This window comes from Choloepus didactylus, chromosome 1, assembly GCF_015220235.1.
Source record: "Choloepus didactylus isolate mChoDid1 chromosome 1, mChoDid1.pri, whole genome shotgun sequence".
NCBI lineage: Eukaryota > Metazoa > Chordata > Mammalia > Pilosa > Megalonychidae > Choloepus > Choloepus didactylus.
In genome coordinates this window covers 86,634,128-86,660,743 of record NC_051307.1, presented here as the reverse complement: position 1 = coordinate 86,660,743, position 26,616 = coordinate 86,634,128, and the positions used below count along the sequence as shown (strand labels likewise).

At 39.3% G+C, this 26,616-nt stretch overlaps 1 protein-coding gene across 1 annotated transcript in view; it reads left to right on the top strand.

The window, feature by feature from the left end:
* The first annotated feature begins 21,370 nt into the window (after positions 1-21,370).
* LRRC58 (leucine rich repeat containing 58) overlaps positions 21,371-26,616 on the top strand; it is a 53,581-nt gene continuing 48,335 nt past the window's right edge. Inside the window, exon 1 of the mRNA XM_037836280.1 lies at positions 21,371-22,091. Coding sequence (XP_037692208.1) covers positions 21,592-22,091 — 500 coding nt within the window. The 5' untranslated portion in view covers positions 21,371-21,591. The remainder of the gene's footprint in view (positions 22,092-26,616) is intronic.

The window sequence follows — 26,616 nt, the reverse complement described above, 5'->3', positions numbered from 1 at the left end:
ATCCTACCATCAGGTGGTTCTTTTGAGGCACAGCTTTCTGAAGTGCAGTTTCCCTAACCTACCAGCAGGTGGTGCTCTCAAGTAGGTCTTCGCCAAACTTCTGTGTGGTAGGCAGAGTCCAAACTGGATGGGGAACCAGTCAGTGCACTGGATCTCTGTGCACTCTGGGGAATCCCTGTACTGGGGCTACAATGTAGGCCCTGAGCAGGCAGGCAAGTAGCCTAATCAAGGGCACCCCACAGGTGGAATGTGAGCCCTGCTTGCTGGTTCTCTGCCTGCCTTGAACCCATGAGTCTCTGGGTTGTGGGAGGGGCCCCCAATCACCAGTATGGCACCTCTCCCTTCCCCATTTCTCACTGTTGCAACCACCCGTACTTTATTGTCAGTGAGCAATTGCTGCCATTGGGTTCCTTCATGGGAGCTCCCCACTGTCTGTCTGTGGAGGATCATCACACCCCCCCCCCCCCCCGCAAACTGTCCAGGTAGGTGGAAGGGAGTGGAGAGCTGCTGCTCACTCCCTTGCCCAGTGGCAGTTTTGCTGCTGCTGGCTTGTGGGGGCGGGGGGGGGGGGTAGTCTGGACAGGGGACACACTCACTGCTTCCCTCTAGCCACTGCCCCTCCTCCATTTTTGTCAGATGTCTCCTCCACATACTGTGGGAGACACTCTATGGCTGGTCAGACCCCAGAACCACAGTCCCTGGGGTCCTCTGGCCCTTTTCTACTTACTTTCATGGAGGAGGAGAAGCCTTTTCCATCTCACCTATTCTGCCATCTTCCTGGAAGTCCTTAAGTCACATTTTTGAAGAATTATCAAATAACATGGAAAAATTCTCACCATAAAATTTTTAGTGGAAAAAAATTCAAAATGCAAAACTTAATATTTGTATACACATATGTATAAATACAACTTTAAAAAAAAGTGACCATATAGAAAACTAAAGAAATACACCAATAACAGTGGTTATTTCTGGATGGTGAGATTACGGGTGATTTGAGTTGTTTTCATTACATATCTCTGAATTTTCTATAGCAAATTTTTACATTTACATTACAATAAATACTTTATATTGGAAAAAGAAATATACGCTACTAAAAAAGGAGTTTTTAATCTGTACAGAAAGATAGAGTTTACAATCAGAAAGCATACAGAGAGTAAGGATATAGGAAAAAGAGAGAAAACAAGGTTTCTTCTTTATGCTCTTCCCCTTAGGATTCAAATGGTTTCTATCTTCTGTTTGAAGTATTTCCAGTCACCTTTTTTTTTTTCTTTATTAGAGAAGTCATTGGTTTGCAGAGAAATCATGCAAAAAATAAAGTTTCCATATACCTCCTGTGGTGGTTTGGAGCTGTATGTACCCCAGAGAAACATGTTCTTAAACTTAGCCCATTCCTGTGGATGTGAACCCACTGTAAGTAGAACTTTTTGATGAGGTTATTTCAGTTAAGGTGTGGCCCACCTCAATCAGGATGGATCTTAATTCTATTACTGGAGTCCTTTCTAGGTGGAATGAATACAGAGAGAAAGAAAGCACAAAGAGAGCAGCCAAAAGCTGAACATAAACAAAACTCAGAAGAGAAGACAGAGACCAGGTGACACTGCCATGTGCCTTGCCATATAACAAACTAAGGACCCCAGGATCACCAGCAGCCAGCCCCAGAATGTCACAGTCTTAGGGGAGAAAGTATCACCTTGATAATGCCTTGATTGGGACTTTCTTTTAGCCTCAAAACTATAAGATAATAAATTCCTATTTTTTAACCTGACCTATTTCATGGTATTTGCTTCAGCAGCCCAAGAAATTAAAACACCCTCCCTCCTTCACACACAGTTTTCCCCATCATTAACACTCTGAATTAGTGTGCTACCTTTTTAAAATTAATGAAATAATATTATTAATTTTACTGTTAACTATAGTCCATAGTACACATTAGGGTTCACTGTTTGTGTTGTATAGTCCTACAGTTTGTTTTTAAATTTTTGTTCTAGTAATAAGTATACAACCTAAAAATTTCCCTTTTAACCACATTCAAATATATACTTCAGTGGTGTTAATTACACTCACAATGGTGTGCTACCATTCCCAACTATCCATTACTAGTTGGGAACTTTTCCATCCTCCCAAAAGGAACATCTGTACCAATTAAGCATTAACTCCTCTTTCCCTGCACCCACCCCAGCCTGTGTTAACCAGTACTCTAGTTTGTGACTCTATGATTTTCTGCTTCTAATAATTTCTTTGCAGTGAAATGATATAATAGTTGTCCTTTTGTATCTGACTTATTTCACTCAACAAGATGTTTTCCAAGGTTATCCATGTTGTCTCATGTATCAGAACCTCATTCCTTTTAACAGCTGAATAATATTCCATTGTATGTATACACCACATTTTGTTAATCCATTCTTCTGTTAATGGACACTTGGGATGTTTTCATCTTTTGGCAATTATGTGTATTGCAGCTATGAACATTGGTGTGCATTTATCTTTTCGTGTCCCTGCTTTAGATTATTTAGGGTATATACTTAGAAGTGTGATTGCCAGATCATATGGTAATTCTATACTTAACTTTCTGAGGAATTGCCAATTCGATTCCCACAGTAGCTTCACCAATTTACATTCCCACCGATGATGAATGAGTGTTCCTATTTCTCCACATCCTCTCTAATCATTGTTATTTTCCATTTTTTAAAAGAAACCATTCTAATGGTTGTGAAATAGTATCTCATTGTGGTTTTGATTTGTATTTCCCTAATGGCTAATGATGTTGAGCACCTCTTCATGTATTTTTGGTCATTTATATATCTTCTTTGGAGAAATGTCCATTCAAGCCCATTTTTAACTGGGTTGTTTGTCTTTTAGATGTTGAGTTGTAAGATTCCTTTACATATTCTGGATAGTAAACCCTTACTGGATACGTGATTTCCAAGCATTTTCTCCCATTGAGTATATGGTCTTTTTGCTTTCATGATAAAGTCCTTTGATGCACATAAGTTTTTTAAATACAATTTTATTGAGATATATTCACATATCATACAAACAATCCAAAGTATACAATCACTGGCTCACAGTATCAACACATAGTTGGATGCAAGTAAATTTTTAATTTTGATGAGGTCCCATTTGTCTCTTGTTGCTTTTGTTGCTTGTGCTTTGGGTGTAAAGTCTAAGAAACCATTGCCTAACACAAGGTTCTGAAGACACTTCCCTACATTTTCTTCAAGGAGTTTGATAGTTCTAGCTCTTATAATTGGGTCTTTAATCCATTTTGAGTTAATTTTTGTATATGGTGTGAGGTAGGGGTCTACCTTCATTCTTTTGCATATGGATATCCAGTATTCCCAGTGCCATTTGTTGAAGAGACAATTCTTTCCTCATTGAGTACACTTGGCACCCTTGACAAAAATTAACTGGCCATGGATATGAGGGTTTATTTCTGAACTCTAACTTTGATTCCATTAGTTTATATATCTGTCCTTATGCCAGTCCACACAGTTTTGATTATTGTAGCTCTGTAATAGGTTTTAAAACAGGAAGTGAGTCCTCCAACTCTGTTCTTTTATTTTTCAAGAAGGTTTTAGCTATTCAGGACCCCTTACCCTTCCATATAAATCTGATAATTGGCTTTTCCATATCTGCAAAGAAGGCTATTGGAATTTTGATTTGGATTGTAATGAATCTGTGAATTGCTTTGGGTAGAATGGCTATCTTAACAAAATTTAGTCTTCCAATCCATGAACACAGACTGTCCTTCAACTTATTTAGGTCTTCTTTGATATTTTTTAGTGAAGGTTTTTTATCAGTCCTTTTCATCCTTGGGTTAAATTTATTCTTGTTATTTGATTCTTTTGGTTGTTATTGTAAATGGATTTTTTTCTTGCTTTCTTCCTCAGATCTTTCATTGCTTACACATAGAAACACTACTGATTTTTGTGCATTAATCTTGCACCCCGCCACTCTGGTGAATTTGTTTATTAGCTCTAGTAGCTTTGTCATTAAATTTGGCAAGTTTTCTCCCATTATTTCTTTGAATATTCTTTCTGCACCTTTCTCTCTTTCTGCTCCGTATGGACTCCCATAATGCATATATTGGTACCATTTATGGTGTTCCGTAGTCTCTTAGGCTCTGTTTGCTTTTTATAATTCTTTTTTTCTTTCTGCTTCTCGGCCTGTATCATTTCAATTGTCTTGATTTTGAGATCACTGATTCTTTCTTCTGTCAGCTCCAATCTCTTGAAACCCTCTAAGGAATTTTTCTTTTCAATTATTGTGATCTTCATTTCCAGTATTTCTTTTTTATACCTTTTAAAATTTGTATCTTTTTATGAGATTCTCATATTGTTCATTCATTTTTTTCCCTAATATCCCTCAGTTCTTTCTCTGTGTTTTCTTTTGTCTCCTTGAGCATATTGAGGATCATTTTTTTAAAAGTATTTTTCTGGTATGTCCAAAGTCTGGTCCTCTTCATTGATGATTTCTGGATTTTTATTCTCTTCATTTGGATAAGCCATCATTTCTTCTTCTTCTTTTTTTTTTTTTTTTTTCCTGTAATCATTTTTTGCACACTGTACAATTTAATATTTTTTCAATTTTGTATTTTAAAGTATTAACTCTGGGATTTAGTCCCTAAGCTGTCTTTTCCTGAAGTTTGTATCTAGCTAGTGATATGACAGAGATTTCCTTGAGTGCTAGAAGCTAGCAAATACAAACAAAGAAAAGAAAAATCAGCTTTCACAGTCTTTGAAATTGGCTCTGCTTTGACTGGTGATCTGCTTCAGAGTTTATTCCTCCTATCAAGAAGATCAGCCCATGGTGAGTGAGAAGTACAGGATTCTTTCCTTCCATTCTGACCCTAAGTCTTGTCCTGAGCTTGTGCTTGCTTATGTCCTTAGGAATTTTAATGCCCCCTCTACTCTGTATGAAATCAACTTTCTCTCACTCCTGGGTGGTGCATTGTATGACATTGTCATACAATGCATGTAATCCTTAGCCCTAAGCCACTTTGACTTAATTGTTTCTTACACTGCTTTAGCTGTCCACAAGCTGCTTCTGTCTTCAGGCAAAGTTCTGCAAGGCCAAACAAGTTTCCTGGTTCAGACTCTCAGGCTGCCACCTGACAGACTGGCACCAACATACAGGCACCCCAGTATACACTGGCTATTCAAAGATTCTTTGGGGGAACAGCACTTTAGAGCATCTTACACTGCCATTTTTATCTTTCCAGTCAATTCTCTATGAACCTTAGCCCAGTTCTTTATTACATATACCTAATTATGTGATGATGATGATGATGATGATGCATGGTGGTGGTGGTGGTGGTGGTGATGGTGATACTTTTTCCTCACCCATGCCACAGTACATGGATTATTGTTTGCATCTGAACTAGGGTGACCTAGTCCTGACATTCATCACACAGCCCAGGTGAATTATAGATGAGGACTTGAAGGAACTCTTCTGGAAAACAGACTCATTAAAGCAGGGCAAATAAGATAAAGACAAGACCATGAGGCCTCCTGTTGGGAATCCATATGGCCTGGATCCCTCACCCCACCTAACTGTGAATGAAGGCAATTAGCTCCTCTCTTTGGGTCTCCAGAACCTCTGAAGTTCCTCTAATCACTTTTAGTGGCTGAGTGAAGGAAATACCCAACCAGTTTTAAAATACACTTTAAAAGTACATACAAACTGTTAAGTATTGTGTTTTATTTCCCCCCTACTGCATTTAAAAGGACTTTTTACATTACAGACCCTCAACTAAAAAAAAAATGCAGAATGGGATATAATGGAATGAAATCATTTGTTATCACTCCAGATCTATCCTTTAATTCATGCTACAGGGCCTGAGGTTTGAACTGCATTTGACTGTCATCTTAAGACTGAGGAGGAACATCCTGATGCTACCACAGTATTGAGTAATCGTGAAGAATACTTTGTACTCAGATATAGGACTATATCTAAGGGTACCATATTCCACAGACTCTCCCAAGCCTTGCAGTCTTTTCTTGTGATGTTTACATGAATTAATAAGGAAATGTGATTTAGAGCTTCCAGAAATGAAAGCATCAGAGAAGATCTCCTTACCTAGTATTCACACTTTTCTCTCTATGGTCTAGACAAGCTTATTTCAAACTTTACTCCTCCTTCTTCATACCAGATCATAGCAGTATACTTTAGATTTTTGGAGAAAGTTACAATTTTAAATATTTTCTCCCATTATTCTCTAAGGCATGGCAATATTTGGCATTGTAACCACCAGCACTAAGTACACTAGCCAAACCTGACCCCTCACCATTTCCCAGACACAGGCTGTAATTTCCTTCTTGTTTTTGCAATCTTTTTTCTAAGAAATACCTTTCTTCTCGCTTCCTCTAATTTCATATGCCTCATTCCATCTTGTTTTAGCTTCCTAGGCTGCTTAAGCAAATACTACAAAACGGATTGGGTTAAACAATGGGAATACATTAGCTCATGGTTGTTGTTTTTTTAATTCAGTTTTATTGAGATATATTCACATACCATACAATCATCCATGGTGTACAATCAGCTGTTCACAGTACCATCATATAGTTGTGCATTCGTCACCCCAATCTATTTTTGAACATTTTCCACACACCAGAAAGAATCAGAATCAGAATAAAAAGAATAAAAAATAAAAATAAAAATAAAAAAGAACACCCAAATCACCACACCCCATCCCACACTATTCTTCATTTGGGGTTTGTCCCCATTATTTCTACTCATCCATCCATACACTGGATAAATCGTAGCTCATGGTTTTGAGGCCAGAAAAATATCCAAATCAAAGCATCATCAAGGCAATGTCTTCTTCCTGAAGACTGGAGTCCTGGGGCTGGCTGCCAGTGATCCTTGGTCCTGGGATCCTCTGCCACATGGCAATGCACATGGCGGCCTCTACTGGTCTCTCCCTTCTCTTCCAGGTTCCACTGCATTTCAGCTTCTGGCTGTTCCCTGTGGCTTTCTCTCTGCCTGAATTTCATTCTGCTTATAAAGGACTCCAATAATAGGATTAAGACCCACTTTGATTGTACTGGACCACACCTTAACTGAAGTAACTTCAACAAAAGTTCCTATTTACCACGTGTTCACACCCACAGGAATGGATTAGATTTAAGAACATGTTTTTCTGGGGTACATACAACTTCAAGCCACTGCACATCTATACCAAACTCTCACCATCTCATGAAGCTTTCTTTTTTTTTTTTTCTTTTTTTTTATCTTCATTTTATTGAGATATATTCACATACCACGCAGTCATACAAAACAAATCGTACATTTGATTGTTCACAGTACCATTACATAGTTGTACATTCATCACCTAAATCAATCCCTGACACCTCCATTAGCACATACACAAAAATAATAAGAATAATAATTAAAGTGAAAAAGAGCAATTGAAGTAAAAAAGAACACTGGGTACCTTTGTATGTTTGTTTGTTTGTTTCCTTCCCCTATTTTTCTACTCATCCATCCATAAACTAGACAAAGTGGAGTGTGGTCCTTATGGTTTTCCCAATCCCATTGTCACCCCTCATAAGCTACATTTTTATACAATTGTCATCAAGATTCATGGGTTCTGGGTTGTAGTTTGATAGTTACAGGTATCCACCAGCTACCCCAATTCTTTAGAACCTGAAAAGGGTTGTCTAAATTGTGCGTAAGAGTGCCCACCAGAGTGACCTCTCGGCTCCTTTTGGAATCTCTCTGCTACTGAAGCTTATTTCATTTCCTTTCACATCCCCCTTTTGGTCAAGAAGATGTTCTCCGTCCCACGATGCCAGCTCTACATTCCTCCCCAGGAGTTATATTCCACGTTGCCAGGGAGATTCACTCCCCTGGGTGTCTGATCCCATGTAGGGGGGAGGGCAGTGATTTCACCTTTCAAGTTGGCTTAGCTAGAAGAGAGGGCCACATCTGAGCAACAAAGAAGCATTCGGGAGGAGGCTCTTAGGCACAATTATAGGGAGGCCTAGCCTCTCCTTTGCAGCAACCGTCTTCCCAAGGGTCAAACCTGTGGTAGAGGGCTCAACCCATCAAACCACCAGTTCTCTATGTCTGTGGTCATGTTAGCAACCATTGAGGTGGGGTAGGCCAATACCCCTGCATTCTCCACAGGCTCCTCAAGGGGGCACTACATATTTTTTTCCTTGTTTTTTCCTTTTTTTTAACCTTTTTTTCCTTTTTAAATCAACTGTATGGAAAAAAATTAAAAAAAAAAAAACATACAATAAAAGAACATTTCAAAGAGACCATAACAAGGGAGTAAGAAAAAGACAACTAACCTAAGATAACTGCTTTACTTCCAACCTGTTCCTACTTTACCCCAAGAAAGTTACATAATATAGCAACATTTCTGTGAACTTGCTCCTACTATATCCATCAGAAATTAACAGACCATAGTCATTCCTGGGCATCCCCAGAACGTTAATAGCATATCTGTTCTTCTTGGATTACTGTTCCCCCTTCCTCAATTGCTCTCTATTGCTAGTTCCCCTACATTCGACATTATAAACCATTCGTGTTACATTTTTCAAAGTTCACATTAGTGGTAGCATATAATATTTCTCTTTCTGTGCCTGGCTTATTTCGCTCAGCATTATGTCTTCAAGGTTCATCCATGTTGTCATATGTTTCACGAGATTGTTCCTTCTTACTGCCGTGTAGTATTCCATCGTGTGTATATACCACATTTTATTTGTCCACTCATCTGTTGAAGGACATTTGGGTTGTTTCCATCTCTTGGCAATTGTGAATAATGCTGCTATGAACATTGGCGTGCAGATATCTGTTCATGTCACTGCTTTCCGATCTTCCGGGTATATACCGAGAAGTGCAATCGCTGGATCGAATGGTAACTCTATATCTAGTTTTCTAAGGAACTGCCAGACTGACTTCCAGAGTGGCTGAACCATTATACAGTCCCACCAACAATGAATAAGAGTTCCAATTTCTCCACATCCCCTCCAACATTTGTAGTTTCCTGTTTGTTTAATGGCAGCCACTCTAATAGGTGTTAGATGGTATCTCATTGTGGTCTTAATTTGCATCTCTCTAATAGCTAGTGAAGCTGAACATTTTTTCATGTGTTTCTTGGCCATCTGTATTTCCTCTTCAGAGAACTGTCTTTTCATATCCTTTGCCCATTTTATAATTGGGCTGTCTGTACTATTGTCATTGAGTTGTAGGATTTCTTTATATATGCAAGATATCAGTCTTTTGTCAGATACATGGTTTCCAAAAAATTTTTCCCATTGAGTTGGCTGCCTCTTTACCTTTTTGAGAAATTCCTTTGAGGTGCAGAAACTTCTAAGCTTGAGGAGTTCCCGTTTATCTATTTTTTCTTCTGTTGCTTGTGCTTTGGGTGTAAAGTCTAGGAAGTGGCCGCCTAATACAAGGTCTTGAAGATGTTTTCCTACATTAACTTCTAGGAGTTTTATGGTACTTTCTTTTATATTGAGATCTTTCATCCATTTTGAGTTAATTTTTGTGTAGGGTGTCAGGTAGGGGTCCTCTTTCATTCTTTTGGATATGGATATCCAACTCTCCCAGCCCCATTTGTTGAATAGACCATTATGACTCAGTTGAGTGACTTTGGGGGCCTTATCAAAGATCAGTCGGCCATAGATCTGAAGGTCTATCTCTGAATTCTCAATTCGATTCCATTGATCTATATGTCTATCTTTGTGCCAGTACCATGCTGTTTTGGCAACTGTGGCTTTATAATAAGCTTCAAAGTCAGGGAGTGTAAGTCCTCCCTCTTCGTTTTTCTTTTTTAGAGTGTCTTTAGCAATTCGAGGCATCTTCTCTTTCCAAATAAATTTGATAACTAGCTTTTCCAAGTCTGCAAAGTAAGCTGTTGGAATTTTGATTGGGATTGCATTGAATCTGTAGATGAGTTTGGGTAGAATTGGCATCTTAATGACATTTAGCCTTCCTATCCACGAACATGGAATATTTTTCCATCTTTTAAGGTCCCCTTCTATTTCTTTTAGTAGAGTTATGTACTTTTCTTTGTATAGGTCTTTTACGTCTTTGGTTAAGTTTATTCCTAGGTACTTGATTTTTTTAGTTGCTATTGAAAATGGTATCTTTTTCTTGAGTGTCTCTTCAGTTTGTTCATTTCTATCATATAGAAACATTACTGACTTATGTGCATTAATCTTGTATCCCGCTACTTTGCTAAATTTGTTTATTAGCTCTAGCAGCTGTATCGTCGATTTCTCAGGGTTTTCCAGATATAAGATCATATCATCTGCAAACAATGACAGTTTTACTTCTTCTTTTCCAATTTGGATGCCTTTTATTTCTTTGTCTTGCCGGATTGCCCTGGCTAGCACTTCCAGCACAATGTTGAATAACAGTGGTGACAGCAGGCATCCTTGTCTTGTTCCTGATCTTAGAGGGAAGGCTTTCAGTCTCTCACCATTGAGTACTATGCTGGCTGTGGGTTTTTCATATATGCTTTTTATCATATTGAGGAAGTTTCCTTCAATTCCTTATGCTCTTTATCATATTGAGGAAGTTTCCTTCAATTCCTACCTTTTGAAGTGTTTTTATCAAAAACGGATGCTGGATTTTGTCAAATGCTTTTTCAGCATCTATTGAGATGATCATTTGATTTTTCCCTTTCGAATTTTTAATGTGTTGTAATACATTGATTGATTTTCTTATGTTGAACCATCCTTGCATGCCTGGAATGAACCCCACTTGGTCATGGTGTATGATTTTTTTAATGTGTCTTTGGATTCGATTTGCAAGTATTTTGTTGAGGATTTTTGCATCTATATTCATTAGGGAGATTGGCCGGTAGTTTTCCTTTTTTGTAGCATCTTTGCCTGGTTTTGGTATTAGATTGATGTTAGGTTCATAAAATGAGTTAGGTAGTCTTCCATTTTCTTCAATGTTTTGAAAGAGTTTGAGTAAGATTGGTGTCAGTTCTTTCTGGAAAGTTTGGTAGAATTCCCCTGTGAAGCCATCTGGCCCTGGGCATTTATTTGTGGGAAGATTTTTGATGACTGATTGGATCTCTTTGCTTGTGATGGGTTGGTTGAGGTCTTCTATTTCTTCCCTGGTCAGTCTAGGTTGTTCATATGTTTCCAGGAAATTGTCCATTTCTTCTACATTATCCAGTTTGTTGCCATACAGTTGTTCATAGTATCGTCTTATAATTTTTTAAATTTCTTCAGGATCTGCAGTTATGTCACCTTTTTCATTCATTATTTTGTTTATATGGGTCTTCTCTCTTTTTGATTTTGTCAGTCTAGCTAGGGGCTTGTCAATCTTGTTGATCTTCTCAAAGAACCAACTTTTGGTGATAGTTATCCTCTGTATTGTTTTTTTGTTCTCTATGTCATTTATTTCTGCTTTAATCCTTGTTATTTCTTTTCTTATACTTGGTTTAGGATTGGTTTGCTGTTCATTTTCTAGCTTCTTCAGTTGATCCATTAGTTCTTTGATTTTGGCTCTTTCTTCCTTTTTAATACATGCATTTAGTGCTATAAATTTCCCCCTCAGCACTGCTTTTGCTGCATCCCATAGGTTTTGGTATGTTGTGTTCTCATTTTCATTTGTCTCTACATATTTAGCAATTTCTCTTGCTATTTCTTCTTTAACCCACTAATTGTTTAGGAGTGTGTTGTTTAACCTCCAGGTATTTGTGAATTTTCTAAGTCTCTGATGGTTATTGATTTCTAATTGTATTCCATTGTGGTCAGAGAATGTGCTTTGAATAATTTCAATCTTTTTAAATTTATTGAGGCTTGTTTTATGTCCCAGCATATGATCTATTCTGGAGAAAGTTCCGTGAGCACTAGAAAAGTATGTGTATCCTGGTGATTTGGGATGTAATGTTCTGTGTATGCCTGTTAAATCTAATTCATTTATCAGATTGTTTAGGTTTTCAATTTCCTTATTGGTCCTCTGTCTGGTTGATATATCTATAGGAGAGAGTGATGTGTTGAAGTCTCCCAGAATTATTGTGGAAACATCAATTGCTTCCTTTAGTTTTTCCAGTGTTTCTCTCATGTATTTTGTGGCACCTTGATTGGGTGCATAGACATTTATGATTGTTATTTCTTCTTGTTGAATTGCCCCTTTTATTAGTATGTAGTGGCCTTCTTTGTCTCTCAAAACATCCCTGCATTTAAAGTCTATTTTATCTGAGATTAGTATTGCTACACCTCCTTTCTTTTGGCTGTAGCTTGCATGAAATATTTTTTTCCATCCTTTCACTTTCAATTTCTTTGTGTCCCTGTGTCTAAGATGAGTCTCTTGTATGCAACATATTGATGGTTCATTTTTTTTGATCCATTCTGTGAATCTGTATCTTTTAATTGGGGAGTTTAATCCATTTACATTCAACATTATAACTGTGAAGGCATTTCTTGAATCAGCCATCTTATCCTTTGGTTTGTGTTTGTCATATATATTTTTCCCCTCTCTATTAATATCCTTTATTGTACCCATACCGAATCTCTTTAGTACTGAACCTTTCTCCAAGTCTCTCTGTCCTTTCTTTGTTTCTCTGTCTGTAGGGCTCCCTTTAGTATCTCCAGTAGGGCAGGTCTCTTGTTAGCAAATTCTCTCAGCATTTGTTTGTCTTTGAAAAATTTAAGCTCTCCCTCAAATTTGAAGGAGAGCTTTGCTGGATAAAGTATTCTTGGTTGGAAATTTTTCTCACTCAGAATTTTAAATATATCGTGCCACTGCCTTCTCACCTCCATGGTGGCTGCTGAGTAGTCACTACTTAGTCTTATGCTGTTTCCTTTGTATGTGGTGAATTGCTTTTCTCTTGCTGCTTTCAGAACTTGCTCCTTCTCTTCCGTGTTTCACAGTGTGATCAGAATATGTCTCGGAGTGGGTTTATTTGGATTTATTCTATTTGGAGTTCGCTGAGCATTTATGATTTGTGTATTTATGTTGTTTAGAAGATTTGGGAAGTTTTCCCCAACAATTTCTTTGAATACTCTTCCTAGACCTTTACCCTTTTCTTCCCCTTCTGGAACACGAATGAGTCTTATATTAGGACGTTTTATATTATCTATCATATCCCTGAGGTCCGTTTCGATTTTTTCAATTTTTTTCCCCATTCTTTCTTTTATGCTTTCATTTTCCATTCTGTCATCTTCCAGGTCAGTGATTCGTTGTTCAACTTCCTCTAGTCTTGTATTATGAGTGTCCAGAATCTTTTTAATTTGGTCAACAGTTTCTTTAATTTCCATAAGAGCATCTATTTTTTTTATTTAGTCTTGCAATGTCTTCTTTATGCTCTTCTAGGGTCTTCTTGATATCCTTTGCATCCTGTACTATGCTCTCATTGTTCATCTTTAGTTCTTTGAGTAGCTGCTCTAGATGCTGTGTCTCTTCTGATCTTTTGATTTGGGTGCTTGGGCTTGGGTTATCCATATCTTCTGGTTTTTTCATATGCTTTATAATTTTCTGTTGTTTTTGGCCTCGTGGCATTTGCTGAACTTGATAGGGTTCTTTTAGGATGTGTAGACCAATTGAAGTCCTTATCTCTAATTTATCAGATCTACAGCTTCGTGGAGTACACTTTCTCTAACTAACCAGCAGGTGGCGTGCATGAGCCACCTGTTCTCCACAAGCCAGTTCTCCCCTGCTGTGCCTTTGTGGTAAGTGGGGGAGTGAGTCTTGTGGGGTCCAATTGGTGTACCAAGCTTGCGTGTGTAGTTGGTGTTGCCCGCCCTGTATATGGGGCGTGTTTCTGGGCAGTCAGGGAGGAGGGGGTGGCTCTAACAATCAAATCTCCCTGGTGATCCTGGAGTTTTAAAGCTGCTGCAATAGTCTAATCCTTCAGTTCAGTCCTGCCACAGTTTGTGTATGCCACTGAACCAGAAGTCCTTGGTATTGGTGTATGGCTCCTGAGACTTGCAAGTGGGTCCCTCTTCCAGGCCGTGCACCCCTGGTCCTCTGTTGAGGGATGACTGTGCTATGTCAAAGTTGAGTGCCGTCCCCCCAGGGTGTTCTGGGCTGCTGGGCTGTGTAGGGAGGCTCCCAGTCTGCTCAAATGATGGCTGAATGGGGCTTTGTTAATTCACACTGCTCCACCTTCCCAGCTCTGGGACAATCAGCTGAGGTTGCAGGGAAGGCTTATGTCCATGCCCAGTTTTGTTGAGTGTGCCTGTTATTTGAAGCACTTCCGTCACACTGGGTTGTGTGGGGCAGCTCTGGGCTATGGGGCTGGCGATGGGCAGGAGTGTTTCCTGTCCACCAGGATGATGGCTGTGAGTGGACACCCCCCTTTTCTTGGGAAGTTGTGGTGTTTAGTGAATTTTCTCAGCCACTGGATTATTGCCTTTTGTCTCAGAGCTCTCTTAGTTCTGCTCTTGTCTTGACCTACCCAAATTGGAAGTCTTTGAAGCTTTCTGTATTGGACTTCTTAGAGTAATTGTTTTAGAAAAAGAAAAAAGGGATTTAAAAAAAAAAAAAAAAAGGGCCTTCCTCACAGATCTAATGCGTTATTGAAATGCTAACAGACAAAGCAATTAGGGCCATTAAGGAAAGGTCCACAGGGCAGAGAGATCAGCTTTTCTTCGGGATTTGCATATGAGCCTCAGGGCCTGAGCTCTGCCCTTCCCCTTTCTATGTTCACCAGAACTCCAAAAATCCTCCGCTTTTATTTTGGAGTTTTTCTTGCTGTTTTTTTCTATGTCTGTCTCCTCTCTGCTGGGCTGGCTGCTCTCAGATTCGCTGGTGTCTGGTCTCAGTCTATCTATGGTTGGAGTTTGGATCAGTAGAATGAGTTTCCGATAAGGGCTGCCACTGCAGTTCTCCCTTCTCCTTCCCGGAGCTGACAGCCCCTCCTCCCATGGGACTGAGCCTGGCAGGGAGGGGCACGGGTCCCCTGGCCGCAAAACCTTACAGATTTCACTGATCTCTGCAGTTCCACATTTTCATGAGTGTTGTATGAAGTATGCCCAAAGTCAGATTGCTCTGTGGTGTCCAGTCCATGCAGTTCCTGGCTTTCTACCTACTTTCCTGGAGGAGTAACTAAAACATACAGCTCACCAGTCCGCCATCTTGCCCCAGAACCTCATGAAGCTTTCTTAATTGTGACACCCAGAAATGGTCTCTTTCCTCTGACATATGACTGGTATAAAATGATACTTTATATTTTAGTTACTTTTTAAAATAAAAATAAAATGTTATAAAATGTAAAATAACAGCTTTATTGAGACATATTTCACATACCTTGCAATTCACCCACATAAAGTATACAATTCAATGGTTTTTCATATATTCACAGAGTTGTGTAACCATCAACATGTTCAGCACCCCCCCCCCCCAAAAAAAAAACTCATACCCAGTAGCAGTCACTCCTAATTTCTCCCCAACTCATCCAGCAATAGGCAGCTTTTTATCTCTACAGATTCATCTATTCTGGACATTTCATGGTCAGACTGGCTGCTGATCACCCATTATCTTTTGTATCTGTCTTCTTTTACTTGGCATAATGTTTTCAGGATTCATGCATGTATTAGTACTTCATTTCCTTTTAATTGCCTAATAATATTTCATTGTATGAAAATACCACATTTTATTTATATTTATTAGTAGATAGACATTCGGGTTGTTTCCACTTTTGGGTTATTATAAATAATGCTGCCATGAAGGTTGTATACAAGTATTTATGTGTTCATATGTTTTAGTTTCTCAGGTATCTACGTAAGAGTGGAATTTCTATGTTTAACCTTTTGAGGAACTGCCAGACTAATTTCCAAAGTGCCTGCACCATTTTACTTTCCTACCCTCAATGTATGAGGGTTCCAAATTCTCTATATTCTCACCAGCAGGTTATTATCTGTCTTTTATCATAGCCATCCTGGTAGATGTGAAGTGGTATCTCATTGTGATTTTGATTTTCATTTACCTAATGACTAATGATGTTGAGAATCTTTTCATGTGCTTACTGACCATGTATAGATCTTCTTTAGAAAAATGTCCATTCAGATACTTTACCTATTTTTAAATTGGGTTGTCTTTTTAGGGGTTCATGTTTAATCTCTATTATTACACTGTAAGTCTCTTGAAGACTGGTTATATTTGGACAAAATCATAAACTTTGGAGTCATATTCCACTATATTGGTTACAACTACATAACTTGATCAAGTTACTTAGTATTCCCAGGCCTTGGTTTTCTTGTCTATAAAATGAGGACAATGATACCTAACTCATAGAATGGATGTGGTGATTAAATGACATAATGACTAAGTGCCTGGCAATTTGAAAACAATCAATAATTATAAGCTATTGTTTTCAGTTATATTTATACCTTCCAAATGTATAGTTCAGTTTTTCACATAGTTTCTTACACACTGTAGGTGCTCAATTAGTATTTGTGAGTGAATAAATTGGAGAGTAAAATTATTTTAGTTCATTTATAGTTGTGGTTATGACTAGCTACCCAAGAAAAGGTAAAACAACCCAATTATGCAACATAGACTAAGTAAGTGGGTAAAATTAAAAAGATACATAGCCACTCAAATTTCCAAAACAATCACCAAAGAAAACACTTCACCATGTCTGAGGAAAACCTCTAAATGGAGTGAATTCAATCGGAGTAGCCACAAGGATACCCTTACAGCTCTAACAAATGCTTAGCCAAAGGCACCCAGATCCAAAAATGTCACATCATTATTTGAATCTTCAGAATAAAGAAAGCCCAAACTTTAATATAGAAGCCTAGTTTGAGGAAAGATATTTATGAAGGCCTCTTAATCTGTCAATTCTACAGTAATAACAAACAGACAGAGGAGGGTACTGCTAACATCAACCAAACTGGCAGACCTTCACTGACAAGACTGGCTGCTGTCTTACTGGAGGCCCCAGTAAATAGAGAGGCTGACTCCTCCTCACCGTGGACTGCAAGACACAGCTCCCCTTTGCTTTCAATGCTGCCTTTAACAGAGGGGAGCAGATTGGGTTTTTTGTTTCTTTTTAAGATTTGGACTACATTTGGCATGAAGATGGCAGGATTTTAAATCATCCCAGACCAAGATGGATTAGCCAAACTGAGAGAGATTCAGCAGTGGAAATAATTCAAAACCTTGTATGCCAGGCTAAGCAGTTGGACTTATCTGATAACCAATGAGGAGACAAAGAGTCAAGGGAGGAGGAAGAGAGGTGGATTGAAATAATAAAGCAGTGCTTTTGAAAGGCTAATCTGAATTGGAGTAGCTAAAATGGAGGTGGGAATCCATCTTAGAAAGCATAAGGCCTTGATATAACATGGATATAGAAATAACTTAGTAATAAGAATAAATCTTAAGTGCTAAAACTTGGATATAGATACAACTTGGTAATTAGTCTTGAGTGTTAAAACATGCCATCCCCAAGCCATGGCATGACCCAGAGCAGAGAATGTCAAGTTATGATGCCATCTTAAGTAAAGCTTGTCTCAACTTTGTTTCTCTTCCTCATAATCATGATCAAACAGGTGGCAGAGAGTAATAGTTATAATAATAACTACTATTGCTACTATTGCTAGTAATAATTGTCACTACTTATTGAGCATTTACTTTGTGCTAGGTACTATGCTAAACACTTTACTTAGATTTAAGCCTTATAGTGATACTATGAAATGGATAATATACTTTATAATACAACTGATGAAATCAAGGGTTAATGAGATTAACAAAATCAAGATTAAATAACAGAAATCTGATTTCCAGAGATAGGATTTGTAACCTCTATCTGATTCAAGTCAGCCCATGCTTTTAACCACAATCAGTACATTGCTTCCCAAATAGTATGGTTTATAAAAGCATTCTTCATTCAGCTTATTTCTTGATTTTTCTGCAGACAGTAGGTCATGGGGCCCATTTAATTCAGGTATGCCAAATTATTTATTCATTCCTTTCATTCCCTCTTTGCCGAGTGTCTACTATGCCTCAGGCATTCTGCCAGGGGCAGGAGATGACATGGTAAACAGACACACAGTCCCTGTTCTCAAGACATCTAGATAGAGTGGCTGAAGGAGAAAGGGTTGTTCATTTGGTCTCCTTTCTTTTTCAATGATATTCTCATCAGGAAACTTTAACATGAAATGTATTCAATTTGACCTAAGAGTGGCTTAATAGTGAATTTTTGATGAGTGGACAAATATGCTCTGTACATCCTCAATTCCCTCTACTATACATCCCTTGGTAATGCATTATGTTGTCTCCTTTTCCCTTCTGGCTCCCCAGTGCTCTATGGCAACTCCTTCCAGCCACAAGACAGAACCCATGACTGCAAGGGTCCACAAGCCAACAAAAGTCTTTCCCCTCCTAGAGGGTTTTCAGAAATCTCCAGGGCTGAAAAACTGGATAGTTTCAAGAACCATTGTAGAGTTGAGGGGTGTTGTTTAATTTAGACCCATCTGGCAGCAAGGAAGAGAGATACATCCATGGTAACTCAGATAGAGAAAGGCTGTAATAAGCAGTAAGGGGACTCTCACATTAATCCAGTGGTTAAGAGAGTCAGCCTCGCTAAAGCTGCCTCTGGAGCACCAGTCTGGATTTAAGACCATCCTAGACCTCAGTATTTTGTGAGTTAACTTTGCTTTTATGTTCCACAATTGATGAAAATTAGCAGCATGCCATATGTCTGCTTCTCATTTGCTATCAACTGCAATTGTCCTCTGGGTTCCTTGGAGTAAATTCCTGGGAAAGAAAAAGAAAAAAAAAAATATGACTATCTTTGCTTCTTGCTGTTTGGGTAGTGCCTCACAAGTGATGTCACCTGGAGCTTGCTGATGGGCTCAGCTGTGCACCACATTTCTAATCAGTCATGGTCAGGAGGCATGGTTACATGGTACAAGCATGGCACTAGGGCTTGGGCTGGAGCCTGCCCTTTAAAAAAGCAAGGTAGGGTGGCCTACACTGTATATTGTCTGTTTCAGTTGTCTCTCATCCACGGCCTGCTTCAGGTTCAAACCCCCCAACCCCCAAGGTTCTAACAACCTGAATGTTTTGAAGGTCCCTACATGGAGAAATCCCATTTATAATACTGGCTATGAGCTATTGCAAGATCATTAAAACAAAACAAAACAAAACAAGACAAAACACAACTAAACTATTTCAATAGCAGTAGTGTGGTATAATGGAAAGATCATGGTCTTTGGAGTCATACTGACCTGAGGCTGAATTTTTACATTGTCTTTCACTATCGGTGTGATACCAGACAAGTTACTCATCATTTCTGAGCTTGAGTTCTCTCATCTCTAAAACGGGGATAAGAATACCTTTTCATAAAGTTGGTGTGAGACACAAATGAAGTTACATGTCACATTCTGGAAAAATGTAGATGCTTGATACATATACATTTCTCTTCAAAAAACACATATACTTACAAATATTTTCCTTTTTACTCAGTCATTCAAAAGATACAGAAGGCATACTACAAACCAGGCACTGTGTTAGGGCCTAACATATAAATGAGACAGGCAGTTCCTCTCCTCATAGATCCTACATGGATCTTACAATTAGATCTATCTTACATAGATCTAGTTATTAAAAAAAATAAAATTATTTAACTAAGATATTCCAAACCAATCAATCCAAATTATCTATAAGAAATTATGCTGGGCAATGGATGTAGTGGTGGGGGAGAGTAGAGAGGGGAAATGAAGAGTCTACTGTAATTGGATATAAGATAAACATTTTACACTGAAATTGTTTCCTTGCCAATAGCTGCAAAAACCAGGAACACAATTTCCAACTGATCTGGTTACATATAACCTACATTCAACAACTAGATAGGTTGAGATTTTTATTAAATTAAAAAAAGTAAAATGGTTGCTACTACAGGTCTCTGCAACCAACAGACTTTCAAAATATGTCATCTTACTCATTTTCTCTACCCTCGTCACCTTTTTTCCCTGCTTCCTTTCCTTCATTTTATATAATGCAGTGTCCATCCTCTCAAGTATTTCTTCAAAGCTTTCTATCAGATAGCTTCATTCTTTATTATTGAGTTTATTTCCATCCTTTTCTCCCTTTAATTTCACTGATTTGTAATCTTAACTCCATTTCTCAGTCATATTTGAATTATTTCTCATTCCCATTTTATATTACATACCAGTCACTTTATTTTTATCACAGACACATACACTCTTTTTTTAGCATAGAACTGAATTATTTTAAATATTTGTGATATTCATATATTAGGGCTCCTGCTAGAATGTGATCTTGATCCAAACAAAGTCTAATTTTAAAAAGGAACCTTTCAAAACAGGTGAATGCAGGACATATCATCAGCCTTAAAAACACTGCATCCCTGGTTTAAAATGACAAAATGTATCCTTCCAAGACTATAACTCCACCAAAAATTATAGTTTTGCTAGAGATAAGAGGCATAAAGTTTCTCACACAAATCACTGGCAAGAAAAAAAATTACTTTCCTTCCTTTTTTTAGGAGAAAGCAATTTAATGTCATTGATTATATACATTTTTTAACCTTTTTATGCATAAGCTTTATTCAAAAATGTTTTTCTCATTTTTATTCATGACTGTTCAAAATTATAAAAAGTAATTTCAGAAGGGATTGAGAAAATATGTATTAATAAGTACTACAGTAAAGCCATAGTCAGATTTTCCCAAATTGTAGCTCCAAGAAAAAAAAAATTGTAGCTCTAACCTGCAGTAAAATCAAAGTATCAACGCCTTTTGAGTTCTTAAAACTGATCAATTAATTTGTGCTCTTATATCAAGGAACTCTCACTCCCATGACTCCCCAAATAATTCCTAGCCACTGCGGCAGAGTAAAAACCACAGAAATGCTTCTACTGCAAAATGGACTTAACTTGATATGCATTACTTTTTAATCATACTTAAAAAAATAGAATCCTGTAGGCCAAGAATTATCCATATTTTACGGATGCGGAAACTGAAATCAAATTCCTTGTCTAGAGACACTACGCTATTTAACAGCTGAACCCAAAGTGAGATTGGGGGTTCTGATTTCCAGTCCTGCTCAACAGGCTGCTTTCAAGCCTCGAAGCCGGCTTTGATTGTTAATTCTAGTACTTTAAGTCCTGGGGCTTGCCGTCATGGAGTTGATTCGCTGTTCAATTCCTGTGTTCGCACAGAATCCTGCACACTAAGGACCCGCTTTTACACCGCAAACCAAGAAGGGCGGTGCATCGTGACGCGCAAACTCTCAAGGCCAGATAACTGAAAAGTCCTCGGGCTGTTTACCCAAGTGGCCCAGCACCCGGGGTACAGATCAGTCGACTCCAAGGGCTATAAAGCGGAGCAGCCAAAACCTGACTGGGATCAGAGGGCAACCTCGCAGGCGCTCTGCCACCCCCGAGCCCCGGCGCTGCAGCCCACGTGCCACTCGCCCAGCCTCTCCGCGCCGCGCGCCACGTGAGACGGAGCACGGCCCCCGAGTGGCGCGCGCACCCCCTCGCCTCCCGTCGCGTGACTCGGCCGCGGCGCGCCGGATTAGCGCCTGGCCGCGCCACTTCCGACGCAGCCCTCTTTTCAGGTTCCGGGAGGCCGCGGAGATCCCGGCCTGTGGGTTGTGTGGGGCGTTCTGCAGATTCCAGGGCTGCGCGCCCTGCGGCGGCCAAGATGGAGGAGGCCGGAGCGGCGGTGGCCACAGCTGGAGATACCGAACTGAACCTGTCCCGCCTCAGCGTATCCCCCGAGACACTGGAGACGGAGTTGGAGGCGCGGGGCGAGGAGCGGCGCGGTGAGCGGGAGGCGCTGATGAGGCTACTGCTGCCTCACAACCGTCTGGTGTCGCTGCCGAGGGCGCTGGGCAGCGGCTTCCCTCACCTTCAGTTCCTGGACGTGAGCGGCAACGCGCTGACCGCCCTCGGGCCGGAGCTGCTCTCGCTGCGTGGCCTACGGACGCTGCTGGCCAAGAACAACCGGCTCGGCGGGCCCGGCGCGCTGCCCAAGGGCCTGGCCCAGTCGGCGCTCAGCCGCACTCTCCACGTGCTCAACCTCAGCGGCAACTGCTTCCAGGAGGTGCCCGCCTCGCTGTTGGAGCTGCGCGCGCTGCAGACCCTCAGCCTGGGCGGCAATCAGCTGCAAAACATCCCGGCAGAGATCGAGAACTTGCGGAGGTGAGGCGGATACCCGCCGTGGGCGCTCGGGTGCTATTCATTGGTCACATAACTCCTCTTCCGTGCTCCCTGTTTAACTGTTCTGTAGTGAGTACTGCCCAGCAGTGTCAGCGAGTGTGATAGCGTTTGATTTTGTGTGTTGGCCCTCTGTAGATGTTCGAGGCAGATTTTCTGTCTTTTTTCTTGGGTCTAGGAGAGCGATCTGCCCTGAGTAGGTACTCGATGGTTTTCCATCCTATAGATCAAAGTCCATGCCTTCAAGCATGACATACAAGGTGCTCTGATCTGACCCCTGCTTTCCCTTAGATTTCCTCTTCTCTTTAGTAATACCGTCAGTCGTATTTGTGGAATTCAGTGAGGCATGCACTTACCCAGCATATACAGTCACTGACGACAAAGGACACTTACTATGTATTCAATGGATGCAATGACTCTGTACGTGTGCTGTTTGTTCCCTTTGCCTGGCAAATTCCCTTTCATCCTTCAGAAGCATCTCAAGAGTCATTTCTGTGTTTCTTTCCATTACTGCTCCCAGGACAACGATTAATTGTTGCCTAAACTGTACTTCCTCTTTACCTCATTTATCCCACCTTTGCATTGGATTATAATTCCTTCTTTAAGTCTGCCTCACTGGAATAATCAGTAAATGTATGTTGAGTTAAATGGAAGGGTAGTGAAAATCCCTTACAGGTGACCTGCAGGAACTAGAGTGAGAGCAAGTGTATTGTCCAAAGTGGGGGGGAAAATGTCTTTTCCATATGTAAAATAGTTTCACATACTTTTTTAAATGTTAGGAAGGGACCTCAGAGCTAAGTGTAGTGAAAAGAGAATTGGCCAGAGAATAATAGTGTTCTAGCTTTAGGCAAGTCACTTGACATATCCTAGTGACTGTTTTCTAATCGTGAAATGAGACATTTGGACAAGCTGTCCCTTCATTTACTCATTCAACATGTTTATTGAGTACCTACCATGTGTTAGGCACTGTTCTAGGTGCTGAGGATAGATTGGTCAACATGATCCCTACCCTTATAGAGCTAACGTGCTAGAAGAGGAGACAGACGTTAAACAACTGACTATAAACCTCATGATTTAATTACAATTATAAATTCTATGAAGATAATACGGAGTGCGTTGAGACAGAGTAACTGGGATCTGACTTCTCTGGTCCCTGAGCAAGTGCCATTTGAATTGAGCTTTTGAAGGAAGAGTAGGGATTAACTAGGAGAGGATGGGGTGGGGATAGGTCCAAGTAGGAGGAGCAGCAAATGCAAAAGCAGAGGCAAGAAAGAGAGAAACTGCTGAAATTCTGAAAGGACACATAGTGAGGAAGTGAGCAAGAGGAAAAGTGGCAAAAATGAATTTGGACCAGGTCCCAAATCATGTGAGGTCTTATAAACCATGGTAAAGTTGGATTTTAAGTGCACATGGGAGGATTTTAAGCACCTCCGTCTTGCTACTCTGTGGTAATGGAGTAGGGAGAGGGCAGAGAGATGAGAGATTGGGGGGGGCTGGTAAGAGGAGGACATTGTAGTGGGATGAGAGGTGGTGTTCGCTTATGCTAGGGTGATGCCAGTAGAGATGGTGAAAAATAGAGGGATTGGAGAGAGTTTAAGAGATCAAATGGACAGGCTCTGGTTCCTTCTAATTTCAGTGTTACATAATTCTGACCTTTGAGAAGCTTCTCAATATTCTAAGCTTCTCAATATACTAAGAAGAAGTCAGGGCAAGTATTATTACCCACACATGGGAAGGGTAGGCAAAAATTCCCATTTATTGAATACTTACATTGCAGTAGGACCCGTTGTAGATGCTCTAAATATGCTTTCTGATTCTTGCAGTGACTCTATGAGAGTCATACTCCCTGTTTTTCAGAGGAGGGAACTGGGGCTTGGAGAGATTAAGTCACAAGATCACAAAACCAGTAAGTGGTAGAACTATATTTGACTTCTGGGGTCTCTGATTCCAAACCCATGAATTTTCCACAGTGGCAGAGTAGAACTAAAACCTAATTCTCCGACTTCTGTTCCATTGTATTACATGATCAGGAGGACTGGTCAAAACTGTTTGTCTGGTTGAGCTGATTTTCTGGGCTCACATCTGTGCCGTCTGTGTTTTTGTTCACTGTGCCTTTGGCTCCAACAGTGTGTGAGTCTTTTACATTAGTGTGTTTGTCTTTCAGTTGTATACTCTTATTTCAATTTATTGATGAGAATCAGCACTGATTGAATCTTAGATCATGTTCCGAATATAAATTCTGGTTGAACTATAGGCTAAAAGGATTGTGTGAAATACAGCCTTAGAGGTGGCAACAGCCATGGCATAACCTAACCTATCCCCTTCTTTTTGCAGTTGAAAAAACTGAGATTTAGTATCAGTGACTTGCTTGAGGCCAGTGAAAATGAGAGTTATGTGGCTCAACCCTTAAAGGCTGCTTATTATTAGCTACTAAAATAATGCATTAAAGCTTCAAAGATTTAGAGGTAGAGGAGGTTCAGTCACTTAAACCCCAAGGTACCTACCCAGCACCACTGTCTTTTAAAATATATGTGGATTCTTTAGATCTCTGATGTATACTGTATGTATGTTTTCTTTATAATGCTGCTTTTTGAACCAGGTCTGGTAAATTTTGGACATTTGGGAGCTATTTACCCTCTTTAACAGCAGTTTAAAAAATAATGCAGAATATATAACCCATTCTCTTTCTCCTCAACTCTTAAGAATTCTAGTAAGGATACTTTGTCTCTAAATATCAAATAAGTACTCTTAATTTATTTAGTGTCATTGCTCTTTTAAGATTTAGCAGGGTGTCTTCATGTATGTGCTTTCTTTGTTCCCTTAATCGTTATCACTAGTGCAAAAACCTTTAAAAAGGGTTTCTGAAAAATTATTTTGGAAGTATAATTAATAAGTAGGTGCAAAAAGTCTTATTTTTCAAGTAAACTTAGTTTTCCTGGGATAAGTGAAGCTATCTGTGTGAACCATAAGGATATGGATATAGATTCTTTCCATCAAAATATGAGGTTATCATTCAGCAAGGAAGCAAAACTGTTTGGCTACTATGTGGGCAAACTTGTTTTGTTTTTATAATGTTGGAAAAGTAGATATAATTTGTATTTTAACCTTTCTTCTTCTGAACTCCTTCCTCTTATTCCTCTCAGTTATCTTAGAAATTAATAGAGGAAAAGCTTAATAACTTATTCAGTGGGTATTAGATTTTAATTCAGTAAATGAAAGCTTTAGAGTTGTTTGGCATCCAGGATGCTAGATATTTGGAGAGTAGGCTTGAGCACGAATGAGTTTCATTGGTACCTCTCCCCACAATATTTTCTTCTCAAGTAATGCCTTCCTTTTTAGCTCCACACACCCCCTTCACTGTCTGCTTCATTTAGAAATTGAAGAGATGACGTTTTTGACAAAAACAAAGGAAAAATTAATGTCCTGAAATGTTTTGAAGCTAATATACAGTAGGTTAATATCTTAGGAAAGAGATAAGTGGCTCAATTAGATGGTAAATAGAAAGTAATAAGGTACAAATAAAACCGTTTCCCCATTTAGATGTTCATGCTGAGTTTTTCTCTGCCCCTCAGTTTCTTTCTTCTGACTTCTTTCTTTTATTGCCTTAGTTTAGGGCAAGTATCAAGAGATGATCCCTCCATTTGTACTTCTACCTTTGAATATACAGTGTACTTTAAAAGCTTGTTATACAAGTGATAGTATTTGAAAATGAGTCAATGTTGGGATGCTACTTCAAGAAAACTACTTTTTTAAATTCACAAATGGATGGCTTTTATCTTTCTTTCTCTTACTTTCTGTTTCTTTATATAACATCCCTTTATATAACATCTCACTTTAATTTCATCTCCCTTTAACCAACCATAATGTAGGAGTAATTATATTTTATTATATTTAATATCATTTTTATTTGGGTAGGGAAGCAAAACATTTTCTAATTACATCTGCAGTTAGAGTTGATTGGTGCTGTTGGAGCCTAGTGTATTTTTTCAGCAGATCATTGGCCCCTGCTAAACAAAAGACACCCCAGCACTCTCTTATACTTCAGTATTGGTTAGGACTGGAGAGAAGAGATACTTCTCAAGAAACAAGCTTAAAGTTGGTCTGTTAGTGGGAAACAGAAAAGAAAGAAAGAATTCCTTTTATAAATTTAGTGAATGATTTCCCTTGTCCAACATTGAAAGAATAAAATTCCTCCAAGCCTGATTAACAGAGGTGCTGTGTTGACAAATACAAGGCCTTTTAAATGCTATAATTTTGCTTCAAATTCAACAATAGTTTTCCCTTTCTTTAAAGAAATGTGTATTTGGAAGCAGAAGAGTGCATTTTAGAAATATAATTCCCACAAATCATTCACTGAAAGATTTCAAGTCCTTAAAACGTTGTGCTGGTTTGAAGCTGTTATATATCCCAGAAAATGCCATATTATTTTAATTCTTTTTTGTGGGGGCAGACCTATTGTGGGTGGGACCTTTTGGTTCAATTGAGATGTGATCCAACCCATTCTAGGTGG